We start from the raw sequence: 22,123 nt of genomic DNA on the forward strand, positions 1-22,123 counted from the left end.
TTAACATAATTTTTTACATCAAAATAAAGGAAAAATTTATAGGAAAGAAAGACTTTCAGGGAGCTTTTGTTCAATATTTTACTTGCAGGTTTTCAATTTATGGAATATATGTAAAATAGAGATGCTTACCAAAGCTGAGTGTCAGAATAACAATACATTATAAGCAATGTTAACAGTACATATGTATGTACTATATATGATGAATGCGTGTATATTCCATGCCTCAGACATTTTAACAGAAATGTCACTGTCAAATTACACATACTCACACCCATAAGACTGCAAACATATTCGGCAAAACTGAGCTTAATTTACAAGTTCTCTGTTGTGCAGAATAACGCAGCATATGCTATAGCTGATGGATAATCTATCACTGTCACAGGACAGCAGTGGAAACAAAGCTTTATGACATTTAGCACTGCCATGGAGATGTATGCTGATTAATGCGAAATCACCTACAATGACGAATTATACTTCTTTTAAACTGTAACGTTATCAATGAGATTTCTAAATACAAGCTTTGGACTGAAATTTTAACATTTTACATAACTGGGTGATTTATAAAAACCGATTAAACACTATCTCAAGAGGAAATTAAACTGAAAACCTCCTACAAATGTATCATTTACAGATACGTATGTACAAGCCATTAACATAATAAAAATGTTATGAATTACATTAACGTAAAAGAGGCCCTTCCAAACAGCTACATGAAAGTCCTAGCACAGACACATAACTTTATATAGTTTCTGCTTGTTTTGGTATCTTAACTATAGCTTGCAAAAACATAGCTGCAATGTTATGAAGCTGCACTTGTGCCAGTCTAGATTTTTCAGATCAAAGGGTTCTTGCGGCAAAACACAACTGATGTGGTCTCAAAGACTTCATTAACTCCAGATGTGGGGAAATAGCCAGCCAATTCCACAAAAGGAGCAAGTCTCTTTTCGTTACAATCAGAACTACCCACAAATTAAAACCAGGCCTCTGATGTCATCTGATCACCTGCAGATGAGCACCAGGTTTTTTTCTGGTTAATGACCTAATCATAATTTTTATGTTGTGTTACTACAAACAAAATTTAAATGCAAAGGAGAAAAATATACTAAGATTAACCTGAGGTCCATGAGATTCAAAATACAAATATTTTAATTTAAGAAGCTGAGAAAAAAGATGAAATTTTATTTTTAAGTCGGGGAGCAATGTATCAGGGCGACTGGTTTGTTCACTCTGAAAGCCCGGCACTACGACCCCTATGCGGCAAAACGTAGCCTCTGAGGCTGCTGGCCCGCAGGAGGCTTGCATGGCTGCGCAGCAGCTCCCCAGCCTGTGTCCTAGTTAAAGGGCTTTCTCTTCTCCAACAGCTGAGTAAGGCAGTCATGACGTGGCTGCTTAAGACGGCCTCTTTCAGCTATTAGACTGATAACAGTGACATCCAGGAGGCATCAAACCAGTTCTTCCTGGCTGACATCCCCGCTAGGACAAGAAATACTGTTAAAAGGTCAGCCTGTCGGCAGAGTCTCCTTGAAGAGGGCTGTCTCTAGCAGGTAGAAGAGGAGCCCATCTTCTAATCCCTTTAAGTGCACTGCACCCAAAGGCATCGGATGTGTCTCCACACTGACAAGCAAAACACTCTCCGATCATGAATGGGAAATTCCCTTCCGATAAACGCGCGCCAAAACCAGTTTTTTTACATAACTTATCAAGTGGAGGACTCAACTTTTTTGGAGCTGTGCTAGAATATACATCAAATCCTAACACTGCACTGCTTCTGAAGGGTAGATAGCCTCCGCGGAGGAAGTCGGACAAATGAGTTGCAAAGGACATCAAGTCAGAGACCCGTGTCCGTCTCTTCCACACCCTGAACTGGTTTATGTTTCTCCAGTGGGAAAAGCAGGATGACAACCAAGATATTTTTTTTGAGGGGTAGTGGTGGGAGCTGACTTCAGAACAGAGCTGAGAGGACATTATCTGTACTACATCAGGTTTAAGCAAAACAAATGCATCGTCCAGTTCTGACATCTGCCCTGGTGATTAACATATGCAATGAACACTATCATGAAAGTTACGTGGATCTAATATATCTAAAACATATCAAAGGATTACACAGTGTGCTTCTGTTTACTAATACAAGTGCCAATAACATGAACATTAATTTGAAGATCTATGTTTACCAAATTTTATTCTACGTAAAACTTCCAAGTCGCATTCTATAAATGCGTTTAATAAATATAACACTTAGAGTCCTCCTCTTGGCATACTTCCTCTCAGGCAACTTTCCCGTAATCTGTTTCAAATTCTTAAATATTTATCAACATTTAATATTAATGTTAAAAGCAGATTAAAAAATAGCAATGAAGCAACCAACCTTACTTCCGATGAGCTCATGCTATCTCAAGACCAAGGCTCCCATCACACATACTGTTTATGGAATTATTAATTATGTTACTCATTTAAGCCTAGTTATTAACAATTCTTGGAAGTTCAGGAAAATATTTATCAAGCTACTGGAGACAGAGAATTTTTTGAAACCAGTAGAGATGGATAACCTATTCTGTAGCTTGTAAACTTTGCTAAGTATCCTATCTACATTCCATCAGCATCAGTCATGCACTAAGCAAGTGCGCACTGATGAATGATTTGTACATGTGGCAAAATTTTACAGTGTATTATCTGCAGGTTTTGTGGCAAAAGCTATTTCTGCTGAAAGGCAGCTCTGGGAAAAGGAAACTTGTTTTCATGTTTGTTATATTTCTGACAAAATCATGTACTAAAACTTCAGGAATGTAGAATAGTAACTACTATAGTTTTCCATGCTCCTCTTCACAGCAAGACAGAAGCTGCCAAAAACCCCACCCCCAGCCCAAATTCTTGTTCCGTTGATATTTAAGCAAGACAATAAAATGAAGAGCCCTAGTATACAAGATCAGTATACCGTATCCTCAATCATACTTTTTGGTTGCAATACCAGGCGCAAAGGTTCATACGTTTTAAAAAGTCTTCTCACCACCCAGAACAAAAATAAAACACTCCTTTAAGAGAACCGAGCATCAGCCTTGTCTGCAAATCCCACCATAATTTTTAAGGATGGTATAAAATTCAAACTCCTTGAAGTAGCTAAACTGAATTCCATCTTAAATAAATGTTTATGCAGTTTAGGCATGCTATACATGCCTATTTGGGTATTTTTGAAATGCAGAATCCCGCTGCAATGATACATAGCACAAATACTTCCTAGCTTCTTCCCCAGTAAACGACAATTCTAAAGTCATGTTAATAAGTGATAGGCCAACTTACCAAAAATTCCAAATTCAGTATATGGAAACCTTTTGCTCTGTTCTTTTGATTTTATTTTATTTTTTAAATTGTAGCGTGAGGCAGAGAGGGGAGGAAAAAGAAGGTAAGGCAGCAGGAACAACATCAGAAATAAATACACATATATAGTGCTTGAAGATTCTTTTTAGACTTTATTTGCTAAGCAAAATCTCTTCCCCACACTCTTCAAACTACGCCGTTACTAAAGGATGCACACAACTACGTCTTCAAAAATTCCTGACTAAATTCAGATTTTAAGGGAACAAAAAATGGAAAAGTTGAAACTAATCAGCTTGTTTCTTAACCTGTTCCTTGTATTTCAGAAGCCTATTCTAGCTGTAATAGGAATCCCCATCACCAGTACTGGCCACAGAAAGATGCAATAGTGGGTATACCGCTATCTTTTGCATTTATTTTTCTCTTCTCTGAACTCACTCTCAGTTTCTGTACCTCCGACGCAGACTACTGTATTTCTAAAAAGGGACTTCCGCATGCACGTGATTATGAAAGCAAATGCACTGAGCAAACAGGGGTGTGTTACTCTTTGGTGCTCACATTTAGAGAAATATGGATCGGTCCAATACAGCACCTGATCCCATCCCTAGCTGCTTTCATTTGCCCAAGGAAATGGACATAACCTTCACTTTAAAGCATCAATAAAGCTTGTTGCAGACAAGACACCCTTCTGGCAGGGGACCACTGCTCAGCAGATTGGCAGTTCAACCCAATGGAGTGGAGCAGGGAAAACTCTCTTGGGCTGATGCATTGTAACTCATCGTTTTTTAGTGGGATGGGAGGAGAAAGAGAAGGGCAAAGAACGGGGGGAAAAAAAAAGAAAAAAATCCAGCTGACCAGTGTTTACTACCTCTCTTTATTCAAAGTCCACGGCCATGTACCCCTAGAGATTTTCCAGATGATCTTATATTTGTCCTGACTTACAAATGTTAGCTTTGACCTTGTCTAAGTTGCTGTGGGTAGCATATGGTACAGAACAGCTTGAATTGTACTTTTCTCCCTGTATACTAACCAGCCCAATACTAATAAAAGCAGAATTGCATTGCTCTTTTTAGCACCTGGTTGCTCCAAAATTTACAAACTGAAAACACTTTACATTGATGTTAAAAGACTTAGTACGTTATTTATTGCGTAACAGCTACAGAAAGGCATGCTGTCATGTCATCTAAGCATCACGCAATATTATTAACATCTTTTTCTCTGCTGCAGCTCTGACAGCAATGGCTGCACGACAGGCATTTTCTCCACTAAAAAATACCCAAATATACATATATATACTCACACCTGTGTGTATTTATTCATCCATACACACATGCCCATACACATGTATATATGTATGCACACACACAGCAACACATCTATAAATAGCCGTTTACACTCTCAAAATTCTCAAAAAAGACACATTTGCTCAAAAAAAATCCCAATATAAGCTAGTCTACAAAAAAACAAGTCACAAATCATTACATATATGCAAAATATATAACTGCTGACTTTTTTTTCTCCCTTTTAAAATAGACATTGTAGAAATCTACTGTGAAAGATGCAGTAACTCCACCTTGAAAAAGGGCTCAATAAAATCTCAGCCTATGCTGAGAAAAACAAGTATTTATTCAATAATAAAAAACTCATACATAGACTGGTATATCAAATTAACCCATACAATGCGCAGAATACAACAGTAATATGTAATATACTCACAAATTTATTTCCATACGGAATAGTAGTCATAGGTGATAGAAAATAAAATATAATCAATATTGTTCCTTAAAATTATTTATTTTGGTGATAACTGACACATTACTGTATTGCGATCTATGTAAAAATAATTCTACATTTAGAAAATAACCAATTTACTTCTAAATTTGCAGGTGAACTGAAAAAAGTGGAAATCTTTCAAGTCTGTATTTTATTCTTCATGCACAAAGAAGATATAAAACTTCTATTACTTAAATATTATTTTGGTGGTATTGCATTTTATAAAATTTAAATGAAAATGCCCCAGTGAATGAATAAGTTTGCTTAATTATTAGTTTAAAAAAGAATAAAATCAAAATGTTTACAAAGCAGAATTTAAATTTGTGCTATTATTTCCACCTAAACATTTTTGCAGCTTTTTTTTTTTAAATGGGGTTAGGTGTTTTTTTTTTTTTTTTTGATCTGTAGCATAGCTCATGAACGAAAGACAAAAGGTAAAACTTTAAAGACAGATGCAAATTTTAACAATGTAATTTTTTTTCCAAAAAGCTCTACATTAAAATTCTGTAAGCCTTCCATAAACTGAGAATACTTTTTATATATCAACAGGTGAAGGACAAAAAAAGCGAAAAAACAAAGCAAAAAACAGGCTGAATTTTCTAGTTCAGTGCAAGCGCTTTATTTTCTTTACAAAACAGATTAAGATCTTTTTTTCTTTTTAATGTGGTGAGGATTCTTGAAATATATTTTTTTTATAACACCTATTACACATAACGGTAAAATATTACTCCTTAACAAGGGATTTGTATTAAAACACTGCTTTTCACTTTCATGTGTCCCTCCTAAAACATACAGAAATTACAAAAACTGAACCTCTTCTAATAGTAAAAAGCCCTGACTCAATTTTTAAACTTTTATGTGCCAGTGCACAAATGACCATCTATTGGGGTGCTCAGATACTTTCTTTTTAGCTTAATCTTAAGCTTTCTTCTGGCTTACAAATTTAAGTTGAAAAGAACAAAACACTTAATAAAAAGTTTTAAACACGCATTTTCTACATGTCATTTCCCACTTGCTTTGTGTGTAAATAAATTAGATATTATATACATCAGCAGATATCAAGGAATGTCAATATCCAAAATCTAATACAATAAACTAAATTAAAATCTCAAACTCAAGCAATGAGGTACATACTGTCAAGTACTAATAGATAGTAGCAATAAAAGCAATAAGGCATCAGAATTAGGGTATGTACTGTTTGTTCTCTCATTATGGAAAGGTTCATGCCAAGATTTGGCATACACACCAAGATGTGTGCTTCAAAAACTGCAACACAAAAACCAACCCGCCCCAACTTCACATATCCTCCTTCTGTATATTTAAATTAGGAATTTAGTCCAACTTGCAGAATCCCTAGGAAAGAAAAATGCTAAAAGCTAGTGAGATGGTAAAAAAAACCACACAAAACCTTGAGCAACATGATATAGGATCATCATATGATTTGTCATCTATTTACTAACTCTTCAAGCTCATAAAGGTCACCTCTGACCCATAACAGGCACATGCTATCAATTTCAAGCCATGCTCTCTTACAGTACCAGCACTTCCATCTACTATATGCCTGGAAATACTTAATAAGATCAAAGCCTTTTTCCCTGCTACAAGAACAAAGAGAAATGTTGTAATAGAGTGATCTGTGCTCTAGAAAGAATAAAATCAAAACTCCATGCAAGTTATATTCCCTTTGCTTCAGGGGTATTGTATAGTTAATTTTACTTAAGTCTTATATATATCTTCACATAAAACTTCAAACAGATTGTTTTAGCCTAGGAGCAGACATGAAAGAAAAATAATTTCATATTTGAAAGACAGCTGGCATTTATACCAAAGGAAATGAAATAGAGACCAAGCAATTTCACTCATTCCCCTAACCTCTCCTCCAGTATCTCTTCTGTTATTCAAGCAGCTCATACACAGTGTCTTTTAATGAATATGAAGATCCATAGTTTAATTATCATTGAACAAAAATCTTGGCAAAAAGTTTCCTAATGAAGGCAAAGCTCACATAGGTCCACGAGAGGAGAAACAGAAGTAAAAAAAAAAAAACCAAACCAAAAAACAAACAACCCACCAAAAAAAAAAAAAAAAATCAGTATCAGCATCTCCCTTTTTCCTATTTAATGTTATTTTTATAACAGAAGAAAGCCAAAACCACATACAACATGAACAGACTGGAAAAAACATACTGTGTTAAATTTACCATTGTATGCCAATTTTAATAAACAAAAATCATAACTGTTGTCATACGAACTTAAAAATTAGGCATATCAACCATGAAACAGAAACATCCCATTCAGTTTCCAGAAAGTTAAAATAGATTTAATTTTTTCAGAACCTGCTCCCCCCCCCCCCCCCGCCCCCAGCGGCTGTAGCAGTATTTCGATTACTTAAAAATCACGCCCGGGAAACGACCAGCTCCGGGCAAGGCAACGCCAACGGCCGCCCAGCGGGTGCTGCTGCTCGGAGCCCGGCAGCGCGGCCCGTGCGCTGGCCTGGCCCGGGACCGGCGAGCAGCCAGCCGAGCGGCACTCGCTGAGGCGCACGCGGGGAAGGCGGCTCCGCAGTCGGCTGGAAAAGGAGAGGTAAAAAAGCCCACAGCCCACCGACAACAAACGCCGAGGACAAGCCGCAGGCACCCAAACTTCAGAGCACTCTGCAGTGCGCGCCGCGCTGCCAGCACCCCAGCGCCCAGCCGGCGCGAGCGGGGGCCAGGGCGGGCAGGGAGGCCCCGGCCCCGAGCGCCGCCTGGCTGCGGGCTGCTCCCTCCGCACTCCGCGGCGCCGGGCTCGGCGCTTCTGCACTAACTGAGAGGACTTTCCTCTCCCCCCCGTTACACAAAGCAGCCCACGAACCCCGGCGCAGTTTCCTTCGAAGACCGCTCGCCCCGGCACCGCCGGCACGGGAAGAGGTTGCCTTCCGGAGAGCACCCTCGCCCTCAGAGGATCCGCGCGCGCGGCTCAGCGCTGGCCTGGCGCGGGGCACCCCCGCGCTGTGAACTTGTATCTGCCCGACGACCGGCCGCCAGCCCAGCACGGCTGCCCGGCGCCCAGCAGCTCCCGAACAAAGGCGGCCGCCCTTACCGTCTTCCCGTTGTAGTAGTACATGAGGGAGTTGCTGCCCACCCCGGGGACGGGGTACGCGCAGTACATGGCGAGGCTGGCGGCGGGCCGGGCTGCAGCGCACCGCCTCTCTCCACCGCATCCACCCGCCCGGCCGCCCGCCCGCGCGCTTCTCCGCGCCGCCCGCGCACATGGAGCGCCTCAAAGGCGACTTATGCAAAGCAGGACTGAACCATCTCCGGCCGGGCGCGGGGGTAGGGCCGGGCGCGGGGCCCCCGCCAGCCCCCCGCTCCTCCGCCTCTGCCCGCCGCGGCCCGCGCCCCAGGCTTCGCCAAGCGGCAAAGGGAGGGGGGCACGCGCGCCCGCCGGCACGCTCGGCGCCGCAGAGACCGGGAGGTCAGCACGCGCGTCCCAGTACGTCGCGAGCTACAAGGGAACAGCAAATGGATACGTCCTGAGCGAGTTAATCTTCTGCTTTTTGTTTTAATTAAATTAGCGCACTTGTGGCAGCGGAGACGCAGCTTGATGCGGCTCCAGCCACACGGCCATCTGGCTCTGCCTGAAGTTGCTTCCAACTTTGGCAAACGCCTCCCGAAGCCATGGGGAGCTGCTGGGAGCGAGTCCCGCGGGAAAGCGGGAGCACCCGGGCAGCGAAACCCCGCAGGCAGCCAGCGCTTCCCGGGCCCTGCGCCTTCAGCCGGGCACAGGCTGCCTCCTGGACGGGGAGGCCTGTGGCGGTACCGCCCTAACGCACAGACACCACCTGCACAAGATGCTTGGCTTAAAAAAAAGTCAAAAAATCATGTAAACATTTCCATTTTGTGGAATCACCCAAAATCCATCTTTACCTTACGGTACACAAAGTATGATGGTCCTTTGGAAACATGAGCCCAGGCTCCCGTTACGCTGTGCAACACATTTTTGTACGAAAAAAAGCAATTCTGTGCCTATATAAGAAAGGGAAGAAGGGGGGGAGGACCCCACCAACTTGGGCACATCACAAAAAGGCGAATTATACAATACAGCAAACAGACTGCAACTTCCAGCACAAAAAGCCCTCAATATTTGCACGTTATCTATGCCTGCTAAGTCTTTTTGCTTTCTTCACTGAACAGTGGCATTAACTAACATTAGCTCTTAATGAGGTGTACATTTTTTATTTTCTACATACGAACGCAGTTGGTTATTAACCGACCTCCAGATAAGGCAGATGTGGATTTCAATCCAGGAAAAAAAAGGTTAAAGCAAAACCGCGTTTCTCCACCTCTAACTGTGTCAACTGCCAATGCTGTGAATTCTCCCTGCCTCCCTCCTGACAAAAGCAGGAAAATACTTCAGGATAAGGAAAAAATGGGCAAAGTTCAATTCAGCAATTTACAGGGAAAGAAAGCAAGTTGCAGAAATTTGGTTCATTCTGCCAAGCACCTTGGGTGTCAATGAAATCTTCTGAACTAAAAAGACCCACAAGAGTGACAAATTGACTACAGTGGAATACTACGGTCAGATAAAAATCTTAGTGGGTCTTCTGTATAATGTCCATTATCTCAGGACATAACTACTGTAGTGTCTGTAAAGATATAGAATATACACATAGTGACAAAAACTATTCACACCTCCAGCTTCAAATGCTTTTTCAGCAAACTCTTCTAATCAATTAGGAGACTACTGTGCTCAGAGTATGTTGGCAAATACACCCTGTAGTTTACGTTCAGCTGAAGAACACTTGCATTTTTACTGCAAGTCAAACTACACATCCGGAACTATTTCACTATGCAGTAAAGCTACTGATATCTGAACGGAACTCTTCTCCAATACAAAAGGTGTAGCAGCAGCAGCTGCCAAAAAGAACATCACTATACTAGAGACTATTAAATCGTCAGGCCTGCAGAGTGACTTGCAGCTTCCTTCTTCCCCTAGGGACCACAAAGACCCATTTCAGTCCCCAGAGAGTCCGTAAGAAGCTTTGCTTTGCAGCTAACAATGCCGTTCCTTAAAGCTTCTCACTAATGTTCAGGACCCTACAGATGAGATATGCCAAAAGATCTTCAGATCTTTGCATGCGCTACTTCTCATAGACCACTAGATTAAAATCACTAATTCAGACTAATGTACAACTTAGAAAAAAACCTCAACACTGGAAAAGGTGCTTTCAGCTTGCAAGAGCTGAAGAAGTAAGAGAACTTTTTTTTTTAAATAATTAAAGCACAGAAACTTTTAAATCATTAAAAATACTTCCAGAGTAACTGGAGTCAGTTCTTTGAACTAAAGACTATCACCAGCATCGTTGTAATTGCTACTGCGTCTCCATGCACACATGCTCAATTTTCAGTATAGTTGTATCTGAGATGAAGAGCACGATCAAGCTCCCTCTGAAATAATAAGCATTATCCACCCGTATTACAAGCAATTGGAAAAATGTTAAAACACACAGCAGAAAAAACTAACTTTATACTATGTAGCGTTGAGAGGGGGGCTTCTCCGCATTACAACTGCCCTATACTTGCACAGAGCAATTGTAATGAAAAATATATAGGTAATATTAACTGGTAATATTTACTAACACAATTAACATTTATCAGTACAAGGAAATCATTGACGTTGCTCACCATCACATGGGTAAGACAACAGCAGCAATACGATCAATAAAACTGAGTAACGCCACTGCAAATTCTGTCTGTTTGTAGACAAACTAGTTTAAAGACTGGTACCTCCATAATGAGTCAATAAATGAATTTGCTGCTGAGTTACTTCCCCACAAATCAAAAGGATAACAATTTCATTTTACTGAAAAGGGCATCAGTTGTCCTACCCTCAGTTACATCAGTGGGAATAAAATCTTACTGTACAATACTTGAAATTTATCACTGTGTCTGCTCTACAGTTACTGTACGAAAACACTGTTTCTCACCGGACTTTTGCTATATCGATTCACCTTACAGGATCAAACTGCAATTCCATCAAGTATATCAAACTTTAACCCACATAAGTTTACTTTCACCAGCATAGATGAAAAATAAACCTAAAATGGAAGAATTTGAAAGACTGCTCAAAAAATTGCGATGGTGTTACCAATAACTCTACATGCAGGAACTACTACCAGATAACCATCCCAAAAGCTCCTGAAGTCCAAAGTAAGTTTTTGTTTTGTGGTTGCAATTTTTATAATCCCCATTTAAGCCAAGCAACAGCTGCTCCGAAATTTGTTTTCTTACGAGAATCATGTTACAGTGAAATGAATCATAGCTGGATCAGTGATACTGTACTGGGTACAGTTGTTTACTCCATTTTTCCTTGGTGACAAGTCAAGGGTTAATCTTATGACTCAGCCTGACAAAACAAGTCAGCTGGAGACAGGGCCAATTTTTTAAACTTGATTTCAGACAGACATGCCGTCAGCAGAGGAGCACTGAACTGACATGCACTTTGTAGCCCGAATTGTTTCCACTCATGACCCTGTACTGTGTGTCAAAAACAATAAACTGCCTGTTTCTAAAGTATGTAAAGAGATTATGAAAGCCGATGCAGAGTGAAATACCGACCTAATAATAAACCAACATACCTGTAGGAGAATATTTCCAAAGATCATTTTAACACTAAGATTTTCTGAATGAACTACATGTTCTCCCTGAAAACAAACTTTTATGTGAAATACATTTTTGTCCAACTTGTCAGAGCCACAAAGCAAATATACAATAAGCATATGTAACTCATCACTTGAACTTATAAAAAATAAACATAATTTATCCAGATCACTGAAAATTATACCATATGAAAGATAATTATGTAACTGTCTCAACAGACAAGAGCCATCCTCTGGTCAAACGTATTCTACAACAAGACTGAAATATCAAGATACTTTAAAAAGGTTACTGCCTTTTATCACAGTTTTATTATTTTAAATGCGTCTATTCAAACACAACAAGCAGCAAAAACTTTTACAATTAATTATGTGCAACTAGAAATTAAAGTTCCTTTTTCACCAACAAAAGCAACTGTGATGTGTAAACCCAAGTATCACAAGTTTCCTTGCGGAGAGTTGGCTTCAATCCTGCTGAAAAAATGGTAACATGGTAAAAGCCCAAACCTGCTTTTGATAGGAATACCAATTCTATTGTTCTTACTAATTTCCATTTAATTACTTAGGGGCTAGCTTCACCTGCTATCTTTGGAAAGAAGGCAAAGGCAACTGCCCTACGAGTCTCTCCTTTCCTCCCCACTCTGTCCAAGGTTGGAACTTACTATCAATTTCAAACACATTCGACAGAGGAACAGAAGTTTCACAAGCGATTAAGTTCTTAACAGTTCTAAGAAAACTGGAACCTGAACAGGAGAGACAGACCCCAACTGATGCCCCCCACTGAAATAAGGGCAAGGAATGGGGAATAGAGGATAAAAGTCAAACTCACAGAAAATTAGTCCAAAACTGAACAACCTGTTGCTAATTAAAATATACATAGTAACTTGGAGCTGCTTCTCTTGCAACCATTCAGAAAAAAAAAATTCTAGGCATCTTAGGACTCCCAATATAACTTATTTTAAAACCAAACATTTATGATTAACTATAGCAAGGCCAGAGTTAGGATCATCGATGCATGCACTGAACCTCATGCATAATGTAGCTGTTAGAATAGACAAGATTTCAAGCCTTAAGAAACAAACCTGGCTGTTTTAAGGGGAAAACACATCACTTACTATACTGTCCTCTATTAAATTCATCAGTTAAGTAAATGTTAATTTATTTTAAAGTCCTGGAAATTAAGCCTTCCGTTGTTAACCAACCACTAAGTATGCTGTTCAGCAGAGACAGAGCAGACTAACTGTATGGAAGACAATTTAAAATAACCCAGTGGACTAAATTTGATAGGCAAAACCCACACAATATCCAAAGGAAGACGTTTTAAGCAAATTAATTTAACTTATCATGCAAGAGTGAAAATAGTTTGGTGGTTTTCCTGTTTGAAAGGTTTAACTTCCCATTTAACATTCATGTTACTTAACCAGGGAAGAGGGAACAGTTTGAAGGGATAGAGAATAGACAACAAATACTAATGAAATTAATTGCTACCTATTACTTTTACCTAGCAATATTACAAGGTTTTGGGGCTGTTTGGAGGATGGTTGTTGGATTTTTTTGTTGTTGGTTGGGGGTTTTTTTGTTGTTTGCAAAAAAAATCCAGTTGCCTATGACAGATATGGGTAAAAAATAGATAACTTTTTTTTTTTAATTGGAAACTACAGGTAGGAAGTTTCTCTTTCAGTAGTTTTCCAAACAATACTGAATTTCAGATGTTTAAGTTTTTACATAAATATTTTACTAGAATGGAACGAACGAGGAAAAAAGTGCTGTATATCACAGTTTTCAAAGTCAAACACAAAACAATTTGAGGAGGTTTTAAGATTTGTTTCAAAATCTTTCAAATACAACATTGATAGGATACTGCTCAAATTCAGAAAGATTTATTATTTTGCTGAAAATATTAAGTACTTAAGCTTTGAAAGCCTCTATATGAAGGTCTTAACTGCCCAGATCTGCATGAAAAAGTAAACAAACATGTTTGCTATCCTGAAGCAATAAATTGTCCCATCAGAAGCCAGGTTATAATCGTCCCCAAACATGCTAAAAACCTAGCCAACCTAAAAAAGTGTATAGACCTTAAAAGAATTTTAAAACCTGACGTGAATGCACAAGGCTGTGTTACTGAAACCTGCAGAAGCCTACCTGCATTACGAATCTTTTCACATCAACTCAATATGGCCAAGAAAATGTATTTGAGAAATTAAAAAGTGATTAAGGGGTCCCTCTGCTGGTCCAACCTTAGTATCATTTAACTTTTATTTCATTACTGAAGTACAGCGCGTTTTTCACCTTCTCCCCTCACCAAAGCCGTGCAGCCACACCGGCACCCGGGCGACCTCCCTGTAGGTGGCTCCATAGGCAAAACCTGCGCCCAGCCTAAAGCACCAATGCACACACACTTTTGGAATTTATTAAATAATTCAGTGTCAGAGAAGCTTTAGAAGATTGCATGTCAAAATGCAGAGAGCTAATTGTGCCTCAGAATATACTTCCTTGCATCTCTCCCCTTCTTCTGTGCTCCACCTTGCTGCTTGGAAAAACTGTTTTGCAAATAAAGCCGAGTGAGCTATCAAAAGCCAAACGAGCAATCCTTCTGTCATCCACAGTCAGGAATCCGCCTACTACTCCCCTACAGAAAGAAAAATCGCTGACAACTAATCCTAGCTATCAGTGCAAAGGGTAAGAAATCCTATAACTAAATCTCCAAGACTGTACAACTTGCTTTCTTTAAGTCTTGACATCACAAGAAACTCCGTGGCGCTAAAACAAGAGAGAATTTAATTCAATTTCTTCGCTTCAGTGTGTAAAATACACATCTTCACCTGAAATTTCATTTAAAGATCATGCAGTGCTTTAATTTCAGTACCATTCTTTTGAAAAAGCAATCATTTTTGTATTGCTCATTTCTGGCCAACGGCAGGGTCACAGGCAAAGCAACCTGCCCAACATTTGGGCTGAGCAAGCAACCGAAAGGAAACGTCTCTGTTCAACAGCACATAAAAGTCTAGCAACACAACATTGCTCACTACTTTCCCAGCTGACTTCAGCGATTATAAAAGCCTTTCCACCAAACCCACAAGTATTATCAAGCAAAAGATATCAAGAAATAATCTTCAAAAAAGCTTTTATCCTTATCTTTTGTTATAAAACACCACACTAATTTACGGTAATGGACACATTAATCTTTGAGGTAAAGCAGAAGTTGCAGCAATTCCATGTAACTTCTTTCTAAATTACACAAGCTGCAACTCAGTCATGTTATTTTTTCAGATAACAGTTTTAGAACTATGCACAGATTTAAGGTTCTTTTATGCAGATCTACACTCTAATTTAAGAGCATCTAATATGCTCATATTTGCTGTGTTGTGAAAACTTCAAAAATAAAGTATCTCTAGTAAATCCAAACACAAAGAAATAATTTGACATCATTAAATATCCCTCATATATGTATATGAAGGATTTTCGCAAAGATCTCTCAATTAAGCAACCTCACAATAGTTCACCACAGTCACATGACAGGATAGTTAGTTTAGAAAAATTATCTGATTGCAATAAAAATAAATGCTGTTGAGAGGGTTACTTAAGTACCTTCACCCTAATTCAGTGAGAGCTCGATCTGAACTCTCACAGCAGGACTTTGCAATGGACTGCTTAGTTGTTCAATGACAGCTAAATGTTCTCATATAGCAAAGAGTGGGTGGGATGGATGCTGTAATCTGAGGTTACTGCTGTTCTCAGATAGATTTCAAATAAAGACCATGTTGAAAAAACCTACAATAATCTAACCAGAAAACCAGGTCTTTCCTTAATAAACAAAATCTCAAAGAAACACTTTCACTTGGTTTGTAACATAATTTAGAGGTTGGATGTTTTAAGTCTTTGCTTGTTGTTCAAGCTCACAGATGAACATGGTGCTTAGAAAGGAGTATGCCTCAAGTCCCTTGAATCAGCTGACCAAAGAACGAGCATAAAACAGAAGAAGGGAAGATGGAAGACATCGCAAGTTCTATGTTGCATTATCCATAAGGATTTATTTGCTCAGTTGTGTTATTTAAAATGGCCTTCTAAAACACAGCACAGCATCAGAGGCAAGGGTCAGGCGAATTACTGCTGTCTTTGAGGGTGTTAGATACTAAAGACAAGTGACAGCTGAATGTATCACTTGACTGCGCAAGGCAATTCAGAACAGCTCTGAACAAACTAAATGCTGCTTTTTACATTTTGACACCATTTCTGGCCAGTGGGAACAAATCTTACAAAAAAAAAAGTCCCACTAGAAAGTCAGTTAAACACAACATCACAGTCAGTTAAACATCACACAAAGTACCTACCCAGGATGCTCCAAAGTTTTTATTCAGAGCCACAGACTTCACAAAAGTATTCCAAGGATGTTGCTTTACACCAGGCTACTTCAATACACACTGAACTTGCTAATATTGAGGATAATTCTCTAATGGAAGTCCACTCAGCGTGGTGGACGTTACATTATTTTTAATACAATCTAAACATTCAAGTCTCAAAAACTGCGTTTCAGATAAACATTCAGAGGACTGGATCCTTTCCACTCCACCATTTCAAGTAATCTCCTTTTACCCTTTGGGAGGGGTGGAGGAAGGCAGGAGCACAGAAGGGACTAAGATCTATTATTTTTCCTCTGGTACCATTGGTATCTTTATGAGACATCTCTTGAAATGTATTTCTCAAGCTCGGTCTTAAAAGACTAGCATGATACCAAAAAGAAAAGTGCCTTAAATGTTTGGGAGGTTGTTCTACGCATACAAACCAAGTTTTTTCTAGCTTTGCTTCATAAAGAATTCTTGCAATAAATTAGCACCCATGGACTATGCACAGACTATAGAGGTTGATATATGAGGAACCCCTATAATCAAGCTATAAATTGTCTTAAAGGTATTCAAAAATGTAATGAGTTTGAATTTAGAAAGAGATCTCTGGTATTAGAAAATACTCATTCGACAATCTCTTATTAAATAAGTGGCAATCTGAAGTTTAATATCTCAGGTACTGTGGAAAGTCTAAAATACTCAAAATAGTTATTAGAAATGGCACTACACAGAAAACAATCAGATATTTATGCCTGTGTGTCACAGCTGGTTTTCCGTAACAAAAATCAACAGACATGATATATTTCAGGTTATTTCTCTGATATGAGACTAATTAAATGGCAAAAGAATTATGATAGATATTCACACTATTTTTCTTAGAATTATGACCTCATGATAGCTACTGACTGTGGTACTAATCATAAATATTAGTTTGAAATATTTTCTGACTCCACATGTAAATAGTACGTTTCTGCTCATAGCCCATCCATAATTAGATGGCAATCTCCCTGTGAGAGAGATTGAGTGAGCCTTACTTGTCTTTCTTCTCCCTCTGCGGACCGAACAGCTCTGAAAACCCTGACACTCCGCTCTTCCTAACTCAGTCCCACCGATTAGTTACAACTGGTTTCAAGTCACATGAGTTTAAGTAGTTTCTTGGCTTAGTTAAGGTTAACTCCTATAATCAGAAAAATTCTCAGAAACACAACAGTTTGGAATCTCTGAGGATAATGTAACTCACTGAACAGTATTCCCCCCCCCCCCCCGCTATAATATAAATGGCACCTCAATCTTCCTGTTCACTCAGGCCTGGCTTGAGCTAACAGTGAGAAAAAATAAACCACTGAATTTTTTAGTTTCTATCCTCACCACAAGGCTTCAAATTTAGTAGTTGTAGTTTAACATAAATGCTTGCACGACAACATTCAAAATGTTTTAGGCAATGACTCACCACTTAGCAACTTATGACAGGAAAATTAAAAAATGCGTTTGCCTAGTGCATTTAATTTTTACAGTAACAGGACAAGTTCAGATTGAGTTGCATTCCAGAAAGTAACTAAACAATTCGTTAGCACTTTTCTCTGTAACTATTTTTACTTTAGGCCCTGATAAGAACACATGAAGAAAGATAAACCTCAAAGCAAGTAATTTCAGAAAATACCATACAAATCTAAGAGGAAAAAGAAACAAACTAGAGGAAGATTTTTTTTTTTAAAATCATTATTTCTTAAAAGATTGTTACTAAATTACAGTTATCTAGGAAATTAAATTACTGTTGAGTATCCATTGGCATGGTAGCCCTATACTAACACAAAAACATTGCAGAAAACAATCTTTTAGAAACTGAAAAACTAAAAAAATACAGATTTGTGTAATAATATTAAGTATCATCTTTCTTGCGACTTTCCGTATTGTAATTAAAGTTCTCTGCACTACCTGTTAGCTAAATCAATTTTTAACTTTCCCACAACACATTCTGACTTCTCACCAAGGTATATTTAAAATAAAGACAACACTTATATAATTATCTACTCAATTTAAATTTCCTATGATGCTCTGTGAAATTGAATTTTGTGTCATCTTGCAGACACATAATATATCACTTTTTTGTAATAAGTCATTTTACTTCAAGGCTCTATTCAGCACTGAAACACAGAGAAACAATACTTAAAAATTGCAGCATTGAAACCATTGATTATTCACAGTAACTGCGCTTTATTGTGCAGATTGGTACAATGTTAATAAAAATAAAATGTATAGGCATTTTGTTGTCTCCCACTATTCTCACAGAAGGAGAATTAAACGAAAGCCATTTGAAAAATACTGCTTCTTAAAATTAAAGCCTGGTAAGAGAAATGAGAGAAATTTTTCATTCGCTAAAATGATCTCTCTACCTGGCTGACGCTACTAAATATTAAACATGTAATGTAAGCTTTATTACTCGCCTAGAATTACAGTAATAAATTACATGAAAATTGCACTGCTATGTGTTTTAGCTTCTTTGACATTTTAAATATATTTTTGTTAATCTAGCAGAAATCATCTGCTAGACTGTAAAGCCACCCTACATAACACGCAACTGTTAAAATGTAAATTGCCCAACTATTTTTAGCTGCTGCTGAAGGGGGGGGGAAAGGGGGGGGGAGAAGAAGAATATTCCTGGCCTCGGGAATAATGATTTGAGGCATTGTGTTCATTTTGTTTATCAAGCAGCTATTCAGCCTCTAGTGGGGCCCAAGTGCTTATGCAAGCAAAAGCTTTTAAGAGTGCCTGCAGCTGCAATCCTGGCTTCCAGGTAGGCTGCAGGTTGAGAGCACAGCTGCCCCAGGCTGTCTGTACTATCTCAGCTCCATCTGGAAGTGCGGTTAAGACAGGGTTTCAGATCCCGGTTTCTGTATCTATCGCGGTGAGCAGGGGGAGGGAGAAGGGAAGGAGAGGGAGGAGAGAACAGGGGAGAGGCAAGGACGAGAAGACACCATCCGTACTTCAGACTCAACACCAAACAAAAAGCTCAGACCCATTTCGCTCCCACTGTATTCCTGTTGCCTGAGCAGTAGGCTCTATTCAGCCTATCCGGCTTTGAGTTATGACTCATCCCAGTGCACCTGCGCCCATGTGTTAAGTACTGCCAAATAAAAGCCCAACATCCATTTACACAACAAAGAGATGTACCCCGCAAGGCAGCGGAGCTTCCCCCTCCCCTCCTGTTTGTTCTGAGCAGGGGAAAAATAAGTCTGTCCTTCTCTTCACTGGGGATTTTTCACCTCACGTGGATTTTTAAATGCAGATTCGTTTATAAACAATTTTCTTGCTTTTAAGAATAAAGCATATTTAATACCACAAAACACCCCTATAGCATTAGATTATCACAGCCATTAATGATTTTTCCACCAAAACCCTTCCAACCTTTTTCATCAAAGCCCTTTATTCTCGAAGGATAAATTTTCAAGCAAAGAGGGATCAACAAACTAGTTGCTTGAAAGCTTTCCTGATGCTAGGCTGAAGTTAGGAAAGGCTTAATGAAGGCTTTAAAATCCACCAGGGCTTCACAATGAACATCTGACTCGGTGATTTATGCATATTAATAACCTCAGTCCTACTGAGGCAAGCTGAGCTGTACATGTCCTCCGAATCTTAATGTCTTCAGCTCCACTGGGATTATTACAAATGTAAATTTCTAAGATTCTCAGCTATTAATCTCTGTCTGTCCTCCTGTTCAGCAACATAATGACTAATTAAACATCAAAAGACCTGTACAGGAGATCTTCTTTGACAGCTCCTGGCCCAGCTCTCTTCCCAAGAGAGGAATTCAAATGACAGGGACAAGTGGGTAGGAGCACATGAGCAAGCTACAAATCACTGCTACGAAATCTAAAAATTCCACATCAAATGCGTATTTAGTCCTCCAGAACCACTCCCAATTACCTAGTCTAGCTGTTCATGTCCAGCAGAGCCTTCCTAATGCTGAAGTTAAAGGATTTGTATGTAAGTCAGGTAAAGAGAGTGCAATTTGAGCTCGATTAGTTTACTGTAAGTAAAAAACGTAGTACTTACAGAGGACGGCAAACCAGGGGGCACCTTTCTTACTTTCTTTGTCTGTAGAGGATCTGTACACAGAAAAACAATGTTTCATCAAGTAGCTACATTACAGATGAAAAACAATAAATAGCTACGCTATACAGTTTTTTCTTTCCACGACGGATTTCTTATTTTCCAATTTAACGCATTTCTTTATTCTGTGCCAGTGAAATTTGTCTTTCCCCATCAATAGGAACATATGCTTAAATATGTAACATACCGATGTTGTTCTCTAAAATAAAGCTTTGCTAAGTAATTATTTTCAATTCTTTCCATCGGGAAAGCAGTTATTCCTAAGAACACTAACACTGGAGGGCACACTGATGCCCTTATATACGTGCTAAGAAACAAAGTAAGATTTTGAGATACATGAGGAAAAGGGGACTGACTGGTGAGAGAAATGCTTTCCCTTTCTGCACTTCAGAGTAAAGATAGAACTATCAAAAAGGAATTTATAACATGTTAAAAGTATGATTTCTGCTCTAAAAATACTAACATGACATAAACTTCTATAGCTTTTAGACTATACCAAGGTTGTAAATAAACAGCAAATCTAATGACCTAATTACTTTTCTTGAGTAATAAAGGCACTACTACTCAAACGTGCATGTAATAGTAAAGTTGGAAGTATGATACCTGCTTCCTTCTACCAATAATTATTGGAACATCACAAAAGTACCCAGCAATTTCACTACCTAAGTCAAGAATCTGATCTAGTTTAGTCAGCTGCTAATAAAATTAATCTGAACAGTATGCATGCAAATTAGAAGTTAACTGATGTTCTGAAGACGAGTATCTGGCAAGATTACCAGTTCTAAAGATGACTGATTGAGTCTTCAATTAAAACACAAAATTCCTATTTTTCTATTTTCATTCAGAACATTTAATCACAATTTTACTATACGATATGACAAGATAAAGGTGAGATAAGGTGAGACTATCTGCTGGGTATCTTTACTCTGATCATTCCCCATAGGGCACGTTGGAAAAGAAAATAAAAGGACTTCTGGAAGAAATGTTTACGCTGCACTCAAAGTGTCACCTTGAAGGGAACATTGGTTGGTTTCAATGAACTTCAGTAGCAAATTTAAAGAGAGTTTGTTAAAATCCTGGTCAGGCAACTCCTTCTTGGGGATAAAACGGCTGTAATTTGACTCTGCTTTAAATTCTCAAGCAGCAGTTTTGTAACATTTAACTAGTCCATTGGAAATAAAAAAAATAATTTCAGACATACTTTCTCAAGCCGTTGGAAACAAGACTCGAGATAAAAGTTCTCTTCCATTTCCCAGCATTTCTGGAAAAAGCATTTCTATAAATTTGTAACTACCACCTGCCATGTCCCGGGTTACGGTCCCCCAGATTCAGACATGACAGAAAGAGGAATATCATGCTGTTACCAGTTTGAACAGGTTTATACCCCCTGAGCTCCTCTTTCAAGGAAAAAAAATAAATAGGAGTACTACTCAGAAAACACCACACTTAGCTTCATTTTGTTTAATTTAATAATATCTGGAATTCACCAAACTCTATATAGTTTGCACAAGAAACTGACTTAATCACATATTCAAGTACATAATTGAAATTAGACAATCTCATTTAGGATTCTTCCTCAATGACTGCTTCATACCATAACCTTTCTGCCCACGTCAGTATCACTCTCTGTCCAGCACCCAAAGTCATGCTCTAACAGCCCCCCATTACTCAAAATCATAGCAGGTTACTATTAGTTTCTCACCGAAACCCATTCAATGGGGACTAAAACCTAAAAATAATAATTTAAAAACCCAACTCTTTTCTATTAAAGTTCAAACACCCTTCCAAGCGGCAAACAATTTCACTGAAATTTCCTCAGACTGTTCCTCTTCTGAAACAGATCTAAGGAACTTCTGCGTTTGATTCTCATATTCTGAGGAACATGAATACTTACAAAAATATCTGTAAAGAAAGACAACCCCAGATTAAATGGCAGTTGTCTTGACAAAAGG

At 38.7% G+C, this 22,123-nt stretch overlaps 1 protein-coding gene across 3 annotated transcripts in view; it reads right to left on the reverse strand.

Annotated features, from left to right (window-relative positions):
- The window catches only part of TCF12 (transcription factor 12), a 174,126-nt gene that overhangs the window by 34,023 nt on the left and 117,980 nt on the right, over positions 1 to 22,123 (reverse strand). For all 3 annotated transcript variants that reach the window (XM_059823915.1, XM_059823914.1, XM_059823913.1), the window contains exon 8: positions 20,115 to 20,167. In XM_059823915.1, coding sequence (XP_059679898.1) covers positions 20,115 to 20,167 — 53 coding nt within the window. The remainder of the gene's footprint in view (positions 1 to 20,114; positions 20,168 to 22,123) is intronic.

This window comes from Gavia stellata, chromosome 13 (genome assembly GCF_030936135.1).
Source record: "Gavia stellata isolate bGavSte3 chromosome 13, bGavSte3.hap2, whole genome shotgun sequence".
NCBI classification, from domain to species: Eukaryota; Metazoa; Chordata; class Aves; order Gaviiformes; family Gaviidae; genus Gavia; species Gavia stellata.